This window comes from Chenopodium album, chromosome 24 (genome assembly GCF_948465745.1).
Source record: "Chenopodium album chromosome 24, dcCheAlbu1.1, whole genome shotgun sequence".
NCBI lineage: Eukaryota > Viridiplantae > Streptophyta > Magnoliopsida > Caryophyllales > Amaranthaceae > Chenopodium > Chenopodium album.
The window spans coordinates 6,145,323-6,163,216 of record NC_137857.1 but is presented as its reverse complement, the minus strand read 5'-3'; the positions used below and the strand labels follow the sequence as shown (position 1 = coordinate 6,163,216).

General features: G+C 34.6%; 3 protein-coding genes and 1 long non-coding RNA gene across 4 annotated transcripts; 1 reads left to right on the top strand and 3 right to left on the bottom strand.

Moving 5' to 3' along the window:
- Positions 1-117: 117 nt before the first annotated feature.
- LOC145610456 (protein VACUOLELESS GAMETOPHYTES-like) lies at positions 118-866 on the bottom strand. The gene has a single exon (XM_081665796.1). The coding sequence runs from the start codon at positions 864-866 to the stop codon at positions 285-287; it is 582 nt and encodes a 193-aa protein (XP_081521922.1). The 3' UTR covers positions 118-284.
- A 4,656-nt stretch (positions 867-5,522) lies between these two features.
- Positions 5,523-7,229, bottom strand: LOC145611663 (UDP-glucuronate 4-epimerase 1). Its single transcript, XM_081667014.1, has one exon. It carries the CDS (start codon positions 7,111-7,113, stop codon positions 5,767-5,769), a length of 1,347 nt encoding a protein of 448 aa, XP_081523140.1. The 5' UTR covers positions 7,114-7,229; the 3' UTR covers positions 5,523-5,766.
- A 2,122-nt stretch (positions 7,230-9,351) lies between these two features.
- LOC145612506 (uncharacterized) lies at positions 9,352-14,691 on the bottom strand. The gene is made up of 2 exons (XR_014106626.1): positions 14,492-14,691; positions 9,352-9,753 (listed from the first exon to the last, which is right to left on the bottom strand). It is a non-coding gene; the product is annotated as an uncharacterized LOC145612506 (long non-coding RNA).
- LOC145611577 (uncharacterized) lies at positions 10,249-13,833 on the top strand. Its single transcript, XM_081666917.1, has 6 exons — positions 10,249-10,379; positions 11,478-11,737; positions 11,814-11,937; positions 12,020-12,319; positions 12,413-12,529; positions 13,336-13,833. The coding sequence occupies exons 2-6, from the start codon at positions 11,484-11,486 to the stop codon at positions 13,831-13,833; spliced, it is 1,293 nt and encodes a 430-aa protein (XP_081523043.1). The 5' UTR covers positions 10,249-10,379; positions 11,478-11,483.
- Positions 14,692-17,894: the final 3,203 nt, after the last annotated feature.

Sequence of the window (17,894 nt, the reverse complement as noted above, 5' to 3'; positions counted from 1 at the left end):
ATCATAGATTAATTGGAAAATTAACAATTTTAATATCACTATATGCAAGTTCTCTTTAATAATCAATATGGTAATTAGGTTGGTGAAGTATCGCCGCGATCAATTCGTGTCTTAATAAGCTCAAAAAAAATGTTGATTATTCCTAAAAAATGGGATACATGATACATATTTGCATAGCTAACATATACAATACATCACCATATGATAAAATTATTATACATACAAATTTTTTTTTTTTTTTTTTTTGAAAGAACATATAAATCTAAATATATGTATACATAACTTCATCCAGAAATAACACCAACAATAATCTCAGTCAAAACATCACCAAAACCACCTTCATCATCATTATTAATAGTACTCTTACTTGATAAACACCCAACATGAATATGAACATCACAAATCCCACAAAAATACCTCCAATATTTACATGATTTATCACAAACGTCACACTTACTAGATGCCATTAATTGAAGCTTCAACGTATGAGGAGGGTGCATAGCATGTTTAATCAAATACTCCGGCAATTGACTACAAACAGGATGCACAAAAAAGTTGCATGATTTACACCTATAAGCCATCCCTTTGACATGCTTTTGACAAAGGTGACACTTATGGTACGAGAGTTGTGGTGGCTCCATTAGTTGTAGAACGTGTCGTGGGTGTGTGAATGAAGAGAGCATAACCGGGCAAGTTCCACAAGTTGAATGGATGTCGTAGTTGCATTGATCACATCGAAATCTCATGCCTCGACCCTCAGATTTGCAAGACTTGCACTCAAATTTTGAGTTTTTGTAGACTTCCTTTAATGGGTGTTTTGTGTGTTTTATGTATTGGATCCATTTTGGTTGTTCTAGGTGATACATGGTTGATTATGGTATCAACAATAATTGATCATATAGTATATAATATATATATATATATATATATATATATATATATATATATATATATATTAGAAGATTCATAGCCAGTTAATCTTGATCTTAAGGGTATGCTATATATATTTATGTTCATAATCCTTTTGAAAATAACATAAATCAATTAAATTTGTTACATAGTATGAAAATTTCTACCAATGTATTGTCACTGATCATGATGTGTTTGTTAATATAATTTGTGTTTGCTTTCAAAGTTTAAACAGTCAAATACATTTTACAATTTTATAATCTAGTCTTGACCAATTCAATTCAATAGCAAAGATTAAAAATAAATACTTAACAGCTCGTGAAATTTCTTGGAAACTTATAATATGTAGACTTTTTTTTTTAGGGGGATTTTTAAATTTCTCCTAAAGAATTTTAAAATAACAAAGTACTCGTACCATAAAAATAATCCTTTAAATACACAATCGAATTTAGGGGAGAATATGCATTGGGATAATGTTGATGCATTTTATTTTACACAAATTTTTGTATGCGGCTGGCCACATGGTGCGGCAGGGGTTACTTGTATGGTGTTACTATAGGTGTTACTTGTTTCTGGGGTTACTTGTATGGGTGTTACTGGTTTCAGGGGTTACTTGTAGGTGTTACCTGTATTATGGGGTTACTTGTATGGGTGTTACTAGTTTTGGTCAGGGGTTACTTGTAGGTATTACTTGTATTATGGGGTTACTTGTATACGTGTTACTAGTTTTGGTCAGGGGTTACTTGTAGGGTGTTATTGGTTTGGTACGAGATTTTGATCTGGGGTTACTCAACCCATTCAAGTGTTCCATACAAGTAACCCCAGAATACAAGTAACTCCAGAATTGAAACAAGTAACCCAGAATACAATTTTTTTTTTTCAAGAGGTTACTTGTACGATGTTACTGGTTTTGGTCAGGGGTTACTTGTAGGGTGTTACTAATTTTGGTCGGGGTTACTTGTAGGGTGTTACTGGTTTGGTATAAGACATACGTACAAGCAACCTTTGAACAAGTAACTCATACAAGTAATCTTGAATAAGTGACTCATACAAGTAACCCATGCATACAAGTAACCCTTAAATAAGCTAGTAACTCATATAAGTAACCCTTGAATAATTAATCATACAAGTAACTCTTGAATTAACTCATACAAGTAACCCCTGAATAAGTAATCCATACAAGTAACCCCTTAAAAAAAAACAAGTAACCCATAAAAAGTACAAGTAATCAGTAACTCCTGAAAAAAAAAAAAAAAAAAAAAAACAAGTAACCCCTAAATAAGTATTCCATACAAATAACTCTTGAAAAAAAAATTATAAGTAACCCCTAAATAAGTAATCATACAAGTAACTCCTGAAAAAAAAATACAAGTAACCTTGACAATACCAGTAACTCCCATTATTTTTGCTGACTTGGCAGCAGGCCACACCATGTGGCCTGCTGCACCAAAAAGACACTGTTTATTTTATTTTATTTTTTTTGACAAAGGATTGTTGATGCATTTTAAGCTTCAAGAAATGAATGGTACTCCCCTCATTTCGTAATAAAAAGTAGTTTTATTGTATTATACTTCCTCCGTTTTTTTTTTAATAGTTCTAACACATACTTTATCACGATATTTAAGAAAAGTGGACCCCACATGTTATAATACACTTAAAATGTGGTTAAAACTTAAAAGGTTGTAAGGAGTATAATTGTGCTTTAATTAAAGGTAACAATACAATTTTCACATTAAAAACTTTTTTTCTAAGGTATGTTGCAACTATTGTGAAATTTACATTTTAGAGAAGTGTTGCAATTATAAAGAAACGGAGAAATTAGGATTTAAAATATTTCTTTTACAAGAGTTTGTAATTAGTGTCAAATTGAAAATGTGTGAAATACTCATTACCTACTAGTCTACTACTCTACCACACATAGCGGACTTGTTAGTTGTTACTAGTTGAAAGAGTCCCGGTATTGGATTGGACTCAAATCCATACAAAAATTTAATAATTGAGAATTTTAGATACAGCCATTCAGCCCAAATATGAATGAGATCCATTAAATTTTAAAACTAATGGGAAAAAAATATAAAAATAATAATAAAAGGTTTGGAACCAAAATTAATATATAATCCTTCATAAAAAAAATAAAAAATAAAAAATAAATAAAAAATAAAAAAAAAACAAACCATGCGTTTTATATAATTTGCAACTTTTGCCAACAACGTTTTGTATTGTTTATGACTTTGTCGATGTGGATGCTAAATTTTATTTTCAACAAATGTTTTCTCTTATTTGTAGGTTGTCATTTCTCTATATATCTCTTACCACATGCATCCATTTTATCTAATTATTTAAACTCACAAATAAATTTTGCCGAAAAATCTTACGATTCTCTTAAAGTTGCATATACTATAAAATAGAGATATTACATTTTTTTTTATAAGGTAAGATACAGGTTGAGATTAGAAATATCTTCTCAGAACTTCAAAAGAACATGTCCTAATCTAAAACGGAGGTATAACATACAAGTATAACTGACTCGGTTACAAAAATAGCACCCAAAAAACAAAAAAATCTAGTGTATGTTTGTCGGTAAAGCATGTGTTGTTATAATAAACCATCATATCATAATCTTAATATCTACATCCATCTATATAAATAGCTAAATAACAAACTTTAACAGCTAGATAAATATATATTGGGCCTTTTTGGGCCCACAAGAGCCGATTAGTGGGCCCATCGCCATTAACAATACCGTATGTCACGCTCTAAAAACCAGCCTGTCTTTATTCCTCAATTTTATTTAACTTTTTAGCACCACTTGCTCTGTCTAGTATAGTTGGATCTCGCAATCATTTTAATGAAGCAATAGTAGTTCAAAAGTTTATTAATGGATCACTATTTATATTGTATTTGTTGGCTAATTCTATACATTTTTGTGGGAAACATGCTTAAGATTGAAACTATCATTATTATTGATACGTACATTTTACTTAATGTGCTACTCCGTATTAAGCTAGACTTTTTCCGCTTCACTAGCTACAAATTAAATTAATCCATATTTTGTATGGTGACAGATATGATACTACGAGTATATCTGTCCAAATTAGTTGTCATGTTGTTATAATAATAAATGACGTAACTATTTCACTCTTATTTCGACTTTTGGCTTTATTGTTTTTTATTTAGATGGTTCTCTCTAACAGAGGTACGAGATGTATTACAACTTTCCAAAAAAAAAAAAAACTTAAGTTATACAAGATTCTAGAAAAAATGGAATAATTCAATGCTAGGTTGGAATATTATTTTCTTTCAAAAAAATAGGTTGGAATATTATTACTATAAAATTTCTAAATCACGAAAAAGGTGGGAACTAAATTAAATGTATATTCTTCTTGTAATATACAATGTAGAGCGTAGGAATACGAAATCTATCTTTATGGGAATTCAAATAACTTCATCCTTAAGAATAGACTGAACTGTTTTAATATTCCATAATAATCCATGTATAAGTATTAACTATTAAGTACTTAAGTAGTACTATAGGTTTCCAAGTTGAACACTCCAATAGTCCATTTATAGTGATTTGAACTGTCATGGGGTATGTGACAAGATACATGTGTAATTCATTACTCATCATTCAGCTGTAATAGTGTACAATGACCCTGTACTTGCACAACAATCAAGGATTAATCTCCAATGCTCGTTGCTAGATCAAGTGCGAGGCTAGAGGTCGAATCTCACCTCCTACTATATTTCACGTGATTACCAAAAAATGCGAAATATTATTAAGTACTCCGTATTAGTCATACTTTATATTAAGTTATTGCGTTACCGATTCAAATATATATACAGTATTAGCTAGACATGATTACAAATAACTAATTCTAATACGGAGTAGAATTTACACTTTGTTGTATTCTATATATAACCCCTTTTTCATTAGGAGCTAAGCATACCATACCATTAATTAATCCTAAAACGCATTTTTCTACTCAACAAGTATAACATGCCATGCCTCATCCTTTCTTTAATTAGTATCTTGACTACTTAACTATTAGCAGTAAACACCGACAGGTAGACAAAAATAAAGTCTAATTAACAGCACACTTAGTGGCCAACCATTCCTACATACCTTTACACACAATACCAGGTATGAACTCTTTGTAACTACCTACTAAATCCAATGTTATACACTACTTTAAGGCCTTGTCTTTATTCATCAATACAATTATAATTATGCTAATGTCATTAGTAATTTAATCAAATCTTATGCCTGCACTTAGAAGTATGCCACCACATTGCACTACATAACTTGCAACATTACAAACAAATTACGGAGTAGAAAATTGATGCAACATGCCACGTTCTAGACCTTCCTTTCTTTCTTTCCTAAGAAATTTCCTTCAATTATTGCTGTACTACTATCAATAATGACCAACCGGCCAAGCTATTTACTGATTATATAATTAAACGCGTAAATAAACACCACTAATTAATAACACTGAGAATAAGGGATAGCTTAAGTGGTTAGAATTTCCCTCCCAATTCCAGAAAATTCTCACCCCCGCCCTTGAAAGTATGAAACCAAAAATAAAAGCAAAAATATCCAAAGTATGCAAATATGGAAAAATTAGTTGGCACCTAGAATAAAAGATTTTTCCTTTACAGATATGATTCTTGAAAAAATAAAATTCATCTACCCATGATACTTTTTTTCACCTTTTCTTTTTTTGGAATCCTAATTTTCCATTTTTGAAAAAAAAGAACCCCCATATATTTCTCCACCCTTAAAAAAAAAATTAAAAATTACCCAACAAAATTCTGTAATTGACAAAAAAAATTTTACTTCCAAAAAAAAAAAAAAAATCAATTTACAGGTTTGCCGTTATTGTAGCCGTAATAAGAGAGATACCACCTAACAAACTTTTTCAACCCGGTTTGTAAATCGGTAGTGGGCTTATACCCGAAATCTTTTTGGGCCAAACTAATATTCGCATGAGTAAACGGAACGTCGCCGTTTCCTGGCATTTCCACTACATTCTTCTTCGCCTTCACTTTCAAATGCTTCTCTAGTATACCGACAAGTGTCGGTACCGTTACCGGTTGTGTGTTACCCAAATTGTATATTCTATACGGTGCTACCCCTCTTTTTTTACCGCCACTTCCGGTACTTTTTCCTGACGTGTCCAATGCTCCTAAACACCCTTTTACGACGTCGTCTATGTATGTGAAATCTCTTGCTAGATCGACCTTGTTTTTACCTCTGTAAACGGTGATTGGTTTCCCTTGTAGGATGTTTCGGGTGAAGGAGAAGTAGGCCATGTCGGGCCGGCCCCACGGGCCGTAGACGGTGAAGAAGCGGAGCCCGGTGATGGATAGCCCGTAGATGTGGTTGTAGGTGTGGGTGATTTCTTCGCCGGCTTTTTTGGTTGCGGCGTAGAGGGATGCGGGTTGGTCGGTTCGGTCGAGTTCCGAGAACGGGCTCTTCTCGTTGAGACCGTAGACGGAACTAGATGAAGCCCATACGATGCTCGGTTGCGGGTTAGCTGACTTGCAGACTTCCAGCAAGTTGACTAGACCCGCAATGTTGCTGTGGACATACGACATGGGATTCTCGATCGCGTATCGAACACCCGCTTGGGCAGCGAGGTGCATCACGTGGGTGAAGGCGACCGTGTCGAAGAGCTTCGACACGATCTTGAAGTCGTTGATGTCACCCTCGACTATGAATATTCCATGAGATTGTAGTAGATTCTTACGAGCCCGTTTTAACGACGGGTCGTAGTAGTTGTTGAAGTTGTCGAGGCCCACGACTCCGTCGCCCCGTTTTTTTAAGGCGAGGGAGACGTGGGACCCGACAAAACCGGCAGCGCCGGTAACAAGTACGGACATCCCACCAGATCGATGAATCTGCGCGGATGTCCGTACTTGCTTCTCCCATTGAATACCGCCCCAAGAGGCGGTGAAATACTTGCTACCGGTATCGACAAAACTCTGGAAACTCAAATACGACGCCGTAAGAGCGATCAAGAACAACGCCCAGAGAAACATGGTACTTGTGGAAGCGAAACATCGATGAAGCTGACGATTCATGAAATAATGAGCACCCCTTTGATCAACCTTAAATTTCCCAGGTGTTGAAGGGAAGAGTTCATCCTCTAATTGAGGCATTACTATTCTCTTTTGATTTTCTCTTTCCAGAAATTTAATCATTCAATTTGATTAAATGGAATTTTATTGGTGTAAATTGAGATTATTAGCAGATGCAGAGAAAAGAGAATGGAGGAATAATGGGAAATGGTAAATCTGCATCTGCAAAGAGAAAAAAAGGGAAGAGAAAGAAGAGGGGGATATATAGTGGTCACCCACAAGGAAAGAGAGAGGAATGAAGATAGAGACAAATTAACCAAACTAGACGCGTGAACGCGTTAAAAAGACGGGCAGGTTGGATGTATTTCAGTATTTTCTACTGCTCTCTATTTATTACTTTTAACTTGACTCGTTTTTTGACAGAGAACCTCCTGTGTGTTTGTGACTTTGTGTGTAGGGGTTTCCGGTACAGTACTATGGTCAGCTACTCAGCTTTGTACCAGTAATGTTAGCCCCATTCGTCTATAGCCGTTAGTTTAGGTGTTTGGGTTGGATTCGGTAAAACCGGATTAGATGGGGTCTATATTTAACTTAAGTCATATGGAGTACTAAATTATTGTGTTCATACGAGTCAAAATGATAATACTCCATTTTTCGGATTGAGTTGGGTCAGTCAGATAAAGGTTTGATTCCTGTAGTTGGGGCTTAGGTGATGAGTGATCTTGTTTGATTTGGACCGTGTTATGAATATCTTCTCATTTGTATTTTGTATGGGTGTATGACTGTATGAGGATAATTGAACAAGGAAAAATAAGAAAATAGATGGACTAAGTTGGGAGGTTATTATTTTTAACTTTGACTATATTAAGAGTTTAAGGAAGAAAATATTTCATGGAATGAATGGTGTTGATTTAAAGATTTTTAATTGTTTGAAGAATTACACTTCATATAACTTCTTTATTTAAATATGTATTTTCTTTTTCTTTTTGTATAAACGTGTAAACAGTATGTATCTATCATGAAACTAATTAGTAAGTAGTTATTCATCTGGACAATGTTCTAGTTGTTGATCTGGACAATAGTTTTGGTGATTGTGTGTATCATATCATGTGATTTAGTTACTTCTTGGGCAAAGATATAGATTTTAGTAATGTAATGAGAACATTACATTTTTTTGGAAACCTTGTAAATGCAACACTTTAAATTTTACAATATTCACCTATTGATTACACAATTATATGGAGTATTCTCTCTCTCTCTCTCTCTCTCTCTCTCTTTTTTTTTTTTTTTTTTTTTTTTTTTTTTTTTTTTTTGAGTTTGAAGAGAACCAAACCCAAACCTCTCACATGAAATTCTAGAGAATTGGCCAACTGAGCCAAGCCTCCTTCTCAAATGAAAAATCGACTGTAGTAAATACTCCGTAGAATTAAAAAAATTAAAATAAATACTCTGAATATTATACGAGTAGTAGTATAGCTATTCAGCCTAAGGGCCTGTTCTCATTGACTGAACTCAGCTGAACTGAACTGAACTGAACTCAGCTGAACTGAACTTAGCTGAACTGAACTGAAATGAATATTTTATAAGAGAAGTAAATTAGGAGCTGAACTGAACTAAATTTCAACATAAGAGAACAGGCCCTAAATCTATGTCAAAGACCTCAAAATAACTAATTAAAGTATCACCAATTCACTAGTGTCAAGTCCATATACGAGTAACTAATTAAGCTGATTTTGTAAATGGACCAAAAGGCTAAAGCCCATCTTGTGTTTGTAATGAGTTTATGACCCGTACATTTGGGTACAAATGTTATAGTGGACTGTTTTTGTACTACGTTATTGCTTTGGCCTTTGGGTCGTGGACTCGAGTGGTTAGATTAATTTTACTTTACTCATATTTCTTACTTCCAATCATTGTATTAGTCAATGAAGTTTATATATATATATATATATATATATATATATATATATATATATATATATATATATATATATATATATATATATATATATATATATATATATATATATATATTTTTTGACGGGATTATTATGAACAAATGTGCTAGCGTAGAAAAATATGTCCAAATTTAATCAGTATTTCAGTAAATATGGCTATACATAGTTAAGGGTAAACCAAAATTTCAAGATGAGATTTTGATCTTATGATCATAAGATTGTTCAAACTTATTCTTTTTTTGGTACAAAATAACAGTTGACTTTCAATCAAGAAATTTATTATTAAAAAAAAAAAAAGAAAAGAAACAATCTATTCATACATATTTTCATTGTTGACTTGTGCACTAGACAAAGCTATTAACATTAGATTACATATAAAAATAGTAAATCACACTTAACTCGATAAAAAAAGTAGCAACACTTATAATATAGAGTAGTTGCATCGTTACGATGCAAATATAGTACAACAAATACAAGACATACGTACAAATCATGAACAATAATCACAAATTTTAAATGAAATCAACACAAAACTATGAAATCTCGTCAAAAAAAAACACAAAACTATGAAACATATTTTACCACAAGCTTGTAAAAATTTTTAGTTAATAGTTACCATCATCACCTCCTCCATCTCCGGAACCAGCATGAGAACCAGCATACGAACCAGCCTCAGAGCCAGCTCCCGACCCACCACGGGAACCAGAACTGCTAGAGGAGGATGAGCTCGAGCTCGAACTCGAGCTACCTGAACCTGAACCTGAGCCAGCACCCGCACCTGAGCCACTTCCACCAAGCCCAACACCTCACTACAAGAAATAGGTCATTTTGCGACGGAAACCTTGCAACGGACTACAATTCCGTCGCAAAAAGGGTTAATTTGCGAGGGAATAAATTCCGTCGCAACTTTGCGACGGAAACAAACTTTTGCGACGGAATTTCCGTCGCAAAGTTTGCGACGGAATTTATTCCCTCGCAAAAGTTTGTTTGCGACGGAAATAATCGTCGCAAAACAATATTAAAAAAAAAATAAAAAAAAAACATTTTGCGACGGATTCTGCGACGGAAATTCCGTCGCAAAAAGTTTTTAAATTTTTTTAAAAAAAACTGAAGTTTCGCTGAAGGAGAGAGAAAAAGAAAACGAAGAACAGAAAGAGGAAAGCGTAGAGAGAGATAGAGGAAAGCGTAGAGAGAGAAAGAAAATCCGGCCACTTCACCGCCGCTGTCGCCACCGGAACGACCGGAATCCGGCCACTCACACCTACTAACGCCCACCCCCTCCGTTCACTCCCACTCACGCGCACTCACGCCCACCCACGCCACCCCCTCCGTTCAAGCCCACTCACGCCCCTCCGTTCGCCGGCGGTGTGCAGCCACCACACCACCCTCCTTCCGGCAGCCGGATTTCCGCCACAACACCCTCAAATCCCGGTGAGTATTCCACTATCCCCCTTTGTTTTTGTTTTCAATTTAATTTTAATGTAAACCCTAACTTTTTCTAATTATGTTTTTTAATTTAATTTGTAACTAAATTTTATTATTTAATTACTTGTGTTTAGTGTAGTGTAGTTTAATTTATATTGCAATGTTAGAATTAGTTTAATTTTTAAGATATATTGCAATGTTAGAATTAGTTTAATGTATGTTAGTTTAGTTTAAAATATATGTTAGATTAGTTTATAATGTATGTTATTTTAGTTTAAAATATATGTTAGTTAGTTTATAATGTATGTTAGTTTAGTTTAAAATATATGTTAGATTAGTTTAAAATATATGTTAGATTAGTTTAAAATATATGTTAATTTAAAAATACATGTTAGTGTATGTATGTTTATTTGAATGTGGGTAATTGTGTGTTAATTATATGTGTTTCATCACTTGCTTTAAACTTGTTTAAATTAAACAATTATGGTATGTATGTTAATTATATATGTTCACTAAGATTTGAAAGCATTTGCATCTTCTTATTCCTAGATACCCGTTCAAGACATACACATTAGGAGTATGTCTTGAATAGTCCCCGGTTGGGACTGTCCTTTGACGTTTAATCTCACTTTAGGTGGTGAATGTATGCAATGTTTTTGATTCTATGGAATATCTTGGCGTCTCATTTCTCTACAATGTTTTCTGGGTACATATGTTGGTGTGTTTAATTACCTACATCGTGTACTTGGAGAACTGTAGGGATATGCTGTCGGATTTTCTATAGAATTGAAAACTAGGCATACATTCACTAGTGAGATAAGATGTCCAAGGATGGGTTAGGTTGGAGTGGTAAGGACCCCTGGATATATGTCATCTAAAACCTCATGTAGGTTTGATTTTATGAAGAAAAGAACTTAGCTTGATACTTTGCTACTATTGTTTGTGACTGATATGATTATATGCGTGAGTTGTTAATTGAAACTTAATTTTTGCTTTTGGATGCGTATCTTGGTTTAACTGTGATTTAATTTGATGTTATATTCAATTTGATGTTATATTTGTTGTTAATTGAAAAACCTATCATGTGAAATGAATATGATGCAGGTATCAATGGGTAAACGGGGTGATCCGAAGAAGAAATCAAGCAAGAGCAGAGAGTTTCCTTCTTATCACTTGCAGGTTCCTGTTCCGGTTACCATCACCGAGGATGCCACCAGGTTGGGTGACACTCAGGTACCCACCCCTCATTCAGAGGCGGAGCCGAGTACCGTGCACCGTTCGAGTATGGATACGGATGACACTCAGCTTGAGCAACCTAGCTCAACCGGGTCTAACATGCCGGTGTTGGAACCTTCTATGCTCTGGTAAGATTTTAAATGAAAAGGGAAAATTCTGATTTGTTATTCATATAATGCTAATACAAATACCCTTGTTTCATAGGTTTGATAATGACGCTGTAAAGGGGAATGTCACTGATGTAATTCAAGGCTACTACAAAGCTCCTTGGAAGAACTACAGCGAGGTTGAAGGTCCCACCAAGGAACATTGGTTCACCTTGTTCAAGGTATAAGTTTAACTTATAAATAATAGGTGTCATAAATTTAACCAAATGAATATGTAACTAATAGAGTTTTTTGTATATTCAGCAACATTACAGTTGGGCACCTGCTTTGGAGGGGCAAGTGCGTAGGGCGTTTGATACTTATGCTGCAACTCGGTTGCGACAAATGTTCTACAACGTCACTAAAAGGATGGGAGGGAGAAAGCCAGACTGGATCTCAAAAGACATCCACAAGATGATGATGGATATTCCCCAAGTGGATGACGTTTACAAGAAGAGGTCAGCACAGAACAGATTGAACCGACGATCTGGCTCTATGGATAATGAAATAGAACCGACCCATTTTCAAGGTTCCATCTCTGCGGTACAACATGCAAAAAAGCTGGTAAGTTGTTGTATAAAAAATTGAATGTACGTATTTATATGTGCTTAATTACATTTGTATCTAATAATACTGTTCACTTGTTCACATTGCAAGGCGGCAAAGAATCAAGGGAAGCTTCCATCAGCACCTGATCTCTTCTTGCATACACACTTCAAGGAGGTGCCCGGGAAAGGGAAGGTTCCTGCGAACAAAAGAGCGAAGGAAATTGCGGTAATAACTAGTTTTCGCCCATTTTCAAGCCACTTGTTTCCTATATTGCCACTTATGAACTATTTCAAGCCTCGAACTCAAGTAACTATGTTAGGTAGGTGTATTATGGTCAAAATAAGCTCATTTGATAACAAATGTGAGAAATAGGCAAGTTAGAACCAAAAACGCCCCATTTTCGCCCATTTTTTCTAGTTTTAGGACCTAGTGAACCTATATTGCCACTTATAAACAATTTCAAGCCTCAAACTCAAGTAACTATGTTAGTTAGGTGTATTAAGGTCAAAAATAGGTTCATTAGATAACAAATGTGAGAAATAGGCAAGTTAGAACCAAAAACGCCCCATTTTCACCCAATTTTCCTAGTTTTAGGACCTAGTGAACCTATATTGCCACTTATGAACTATTTCAAGCCTCGAACTCAAGTAACTATGTTATTTAGGTGTATTATGGTCAAAAATAAGCTCATTTGATAACAAATGTGAGAAATAGGCAAGTTAGAACCAAAAACGCCCCATTTTCGCCCATTTTTTCTAGTTTTAGGACCTAGTGAACCTATATTGCCACTTATAAACAATTTCAAGCCTCAAACTCAAGTAACTATGTTAGTTAGGTGTATTAAGGTCAAAAATAGGTTCATTAGATAACAAATGTGAGAAATAGACAAGTTAGAACCAAAAACGCCCCATTTTCACCCAATTTTCCTAGTTTTAGGACCTAGTGAACCTATATTGCCACTTATGAACTATATCAATAGGTTCTCATTCTTTATTTTTATTTCTGCATTGTATATCCTTTGTTTGTTACAGGAGGCGTACCAACACAGACAGGAGGAATCAAGAACCCAGGGTTCCCAACTGTCTGAAAATGAAATTTTCTTTGAGGCGGCTGGTGGTCGTAATAAGAAGGGTCGTGTTAGAGGTCTTGGTGTTGGTGCTGACTTGTACTACGGCACATCTAGGGGACGAGGATCGGGTTCTTCCAGCCAATACGTACCGTCGGTCATAACTCAAATGCAGGAAAACTTCCACAAGGAGTTGAATGAGAGGGTGGAAGCAATTGAGAGCCAGATCGATAGCCGTGTGGCGGAACAGCTCGATGCTCGAGTGGAGGCTCGAGTGGCAGAACGGATGGCTGAAATCGAGAGGAAGAACAAGGAGTTCTTAGAGGAGTTAGCCAGTAGATTTACAGGATTGACCACTCCTTTCACTTGTTCTACGATTCAGCCTCAGATTCGAGACCCCAGGAACGACCCGGGTGGTGGTGGTGGTGGTGGTGCAGGCCAAGGACAGCCAGCTTGTGTTTAGTTAGGTGTCATTTTTCGATTTTTGTATATGGATGACATTGTAGTTTAAAAAATTATATCATGTACCGTACTTGGTAGTTACGGCTACGTGTTGTATATATTTGAATTATGTTAGGGCGTGGACTTTTTGACTGAAATTATTTTAAATGCACGTATTTTATTAAACAGGATTGCATGAATACAGGTTCCAGGAAAACAAAACAAAATACAAAAAAATTAAACAGGATTGCAGGAATACAGGTTCCAGGAAAAAAAACAAAATACAAAAAAAAAAAAAATTAAAATTACAATAACTTTGCGACGGAATGTAATTCCGTCGCAAAATTTGTGACGGACTATTCCGTCGCAAAAGAATCCATTTTGCGACGGAAATACATTCCGTCGCAAATTTGTGACGGAATATTCCGTCGCAAAATGATTCCTCTTGCTACGGAATTTTCGTCGCAAATGTTGTTTTCAGCTACAACTACCTTTCCGTCGCAAAATCCGTCGCAATTCGTTTTGCGACGGATATTCCGTCACAAAAGGACTGTTTGCTACGAAAGTTCGAGCGACGCCATGCCTGTGACGGAAATCCGTCGCAAAGTCACTTTGCGACGGAATTTTGCCAGTTTGCGACGAATTATTTCCGTCGCAAAACGGCCCTTTTCTTGTTGTGCCTATTCCTACACCAACACCTATGCCACCACCTAGGTCCAACCCTAGATCCTTTCTTTCGACACGACCCTCGGTCACGTTTGCTAATGTTGATAACAATAGCAAAAATGATAATAAAAGAGCTAGACTAGTTTTGATAGTGGCCATATTGTAGGGTGAAATTGTAACTAAATGAAAAATGATGCTTAATGAAATGTATTGATTTTTAAGATAAGAGTGAGTTGTTGAATAAGCTAAGGCCTATATTTATATGGATGCAAAAGGTGAGATGGTTGGAGGAGAATTGAAAGATCAATATGATGGTGCACAAGCGCAAGAGAATTAAGCTACGTTATGTTAGAGGACCAACTCAACCAAAAACTTAAACTGATGGTTGAGGCCTAGGAATATGTTTGATTCTATCACCCCCTTACATGAAAGACCCTTTGGGCTTGAAATGTGGATGCAACACAGGCCCACCCATACTTGGTGCCAATTAATTCCACTTTAAATTAGGGGTAGATGAAATTTGAACCTGTTGTCTTTGTATTTTTTGGTACTGTAGTCTGTAGAGATAGCCACGAAGAGCGAATGATGTAAATAAACGGCCAGGATTTACATAGACATATTGATGATTGGCTATTTGACCAATTTGCTTGCATATGTTTATCTTAAACCAATAACTAGTGCATATACACAAATTCTCATTCTCTTTTTGGTGGCCTTAGCTTGATGCTAGCTAGGGTTTTACTAATGCTTAAATAAATTAGTGCAATCATGTGTTGTCAATTTTAAAAAACTTAAGCCTTGATCAAATATGTGGGGGGGGGGGGGGGGGGGGACTGTGGGAGTGATCAGTAAGTGCTTCATTACGCTATAAAATATATACGAAGTATTACTTACTAGTTACTTTCACTACTAACTACGTACTAATTTATTTAATTTTCTTCTATCTACCAAGTGAGAGGAGTAAACATTATTTTTATTGATAAGTGTCAGTCAAAAAGTTAAGTAAACAATTTATATTTGTCTAGTTTTTAACAAAATTGAAATTGGTTTACTGTTATTAATGTTACGTGTGATTGTATCACGGCTATATCTGGTTCACAAATTCTTATATATGGCTAGGCAATGGTGTGGCCACTTTACATAATCACATATAAGACAATTAATTAAGTAATATATGTCACGAGAGCAAATGGGGTTTATCTTAACGTATATAGGCTACTTAAATGAGAAAAGGGGTTACTATCTTAAATATATATGGAATTATTTTTTTAGTTTTTAAAACAAAGGAATAAAGGTTACTCGAATGAACAAATGAGATTACTTATTTTGAAATTACTTGATTTTACTCGTATAATGAATTTGAGTTACTTTTATGGACAACATGGAGCTACTATTATGAAAAAATAGGGTTACTCGTACATATAAATGAAGATACTCTTATAAACCAATGTGGTCGTACCGTGTGGCTAGCCACATGCAATTACCCACTTATTTGGGGAGATATCTTCAATCAATTTAATACTTTTGATAAAAAATATTTTTTATTTTAAAAGAAAATACAACAATTATATTCATTTTTTGGAAAATTGATAAAGTGGATCAGGAGAATGATAAGAATAAGGGAGATAATGAGTTAAAAAAAATGTAGCTATCATTATTTACAATAGGTTATATTTTTTATTTAAATTGAGAAAAAAACAAAACTTTATATTTTTCATGAAGGATGAAATAGTTTTTCACATACTACAATCCACCAAAGTTTAATGAAAAGATTTTCCTAAATTATATTTTACATCAAACCAAATACTCTTAAAACATTATAGTCAGACACTCAGTAGTGTATTTAAATCTATGTTTTGTAGTCAGACACTCAGTAGTGTATTTAAATTCATGTTTTATATTAAATTCGCATCAAATAAATTTGTTTTTATTTTTTATTTTTTGAATTTATAATATTATATCGAAATTCACATATGGTGCACCCATTTGTAACCATTTACGTTCGTTCAATTATAATGGTAGGATACGGTCTTATATATACTCAAACATCTACGATTGAGCGAGATAGACCCTTTTATGGCTAAACAAAGACATTTGATTAATAACATTAATCGATTATTTGATAAATATACCCTCATCCAATTATGCAATACTATTTTTAATTTATATATTTATATAGTATACTCTATTTATTACCAAAACCAAATGCAGTATAGGTTAGGGTTGGTGAGTGCGCTCCAAAAGTAAATTAAAGATTTAGAGATTGATAAATTAAATAGGAACAAAATAAAGGCAAGACAAGTAATAGATTAATGGGCAAACAATAATTAACGTGGGAAAATTATAATTAAACCACGAACGTCAAGATGATAATAAGAGAGTACAAACCCTTCAAAGGGTGGGTAGTATAAGAAAACTCTCACTATACAAATTCACAAAGAGTAGTTCAAAAATAGGAATATATAGTGGATTTTTAGAGAGGTGTATGATACAAGGAGGTGTAGTATGTAGGAAGACTATTATGTATAGATGGCTTCTTATGTCTGTATGTGTTGAATGACCATGACTCATATTTATAGTTGTAGATAGAGCGTGGAAGAAATGGCCGGAAATTTTCAGAAATTACTCTATCATTCTTGTATCCATGATGTTTTAGAAAATTCATGAATCATATTTCTAGTTACTCCCAATGTCAAGAGTTCTCTAGAATATTTTAGTAGCTTGCATGATACGAGCTAGTAGAAAAATCAAGGAAATTGAAGGAGCAATACCAATATGCTTCATGTATCCGGAAGCTTCTAGAATATGAACCAACGCTCCATCAAAATAATGGGCCTATTAAAATTTGGGCCACACCCAACATTATAGTTTTCATTTTGATTGGAGTCTTTGAAGATACATTAATGAAGAACTTGTGCCAGCTAAACTGTGTGATTGAGTTAAATCAACATGCATAAATTCTTATAGGAAAAATATTAATGGTCTAATTATCACGCTCAAGCAAATGCAAAATCATCCAAATACATAAAATTAGCTTCAAAGTACTTCATAAAATCATCTTGAGACCAGTCTGCCTATCCGATAACTACTTGATCTAGTAGACGATCACTGCACGAGCTTGAACTTGAACTATAAATTCCAAACTCTAGCACCTGCACCGTACCATTTGTAGGCGGTAGGCCTATTGGCCTAACCTATGCCAGCCCCAAGATCACTTGATCATCAGCACCGGTGCACGGCCCGTCCTTCCTTAATTGCAATCACTTGACTCTAGTCAACAAGCTAGATAGCATATATGGTATGAACGTAAGATAAAATATTGCACCGTCCCATGCAAGAACTTGGTCCCGCGCACTATTTTTTGGTAACAAAATATACTCATGTTGAGGATGAAATTAGCGGCTACCACTAAATTTT

Coding starts and splice junctions, on each gene's coding strand:
- LOC145610456 (XM_081665796.1), bottom strand. CDS start 866: ATGTATCACCTAGAACAACCAAAATGGATCCAATACATAAAACACACA.
- LOC145611577 (XM_081666917.1), top strand. CDS start 11,484: ATGGGTAAACGGGGTGATCCGAAGAAGAAATCAAGCAAGAGCAGAGAG. Junction 11,738..11,813: donor TTGGAACCTTCTATGCTCTG/GTAAGATTTTAA, acceptor CTTGTTTCATAG/GTTTGATAATGACGCTGTAA. Junction 11,938..12,019: donor ATTGGTTCACCTTGTTCAAG/GTATAAGTTTAA, acceptor TTGTATATTCAG/CAACATTACAGTTGGGCACC.
- LOC145611663 (XM_081667014.1), bottom strand. CDS start 7,113: ATGATTAAATTTCTGGAAAGAGAAAATCAAAAGAGAATAGTAATGCCT.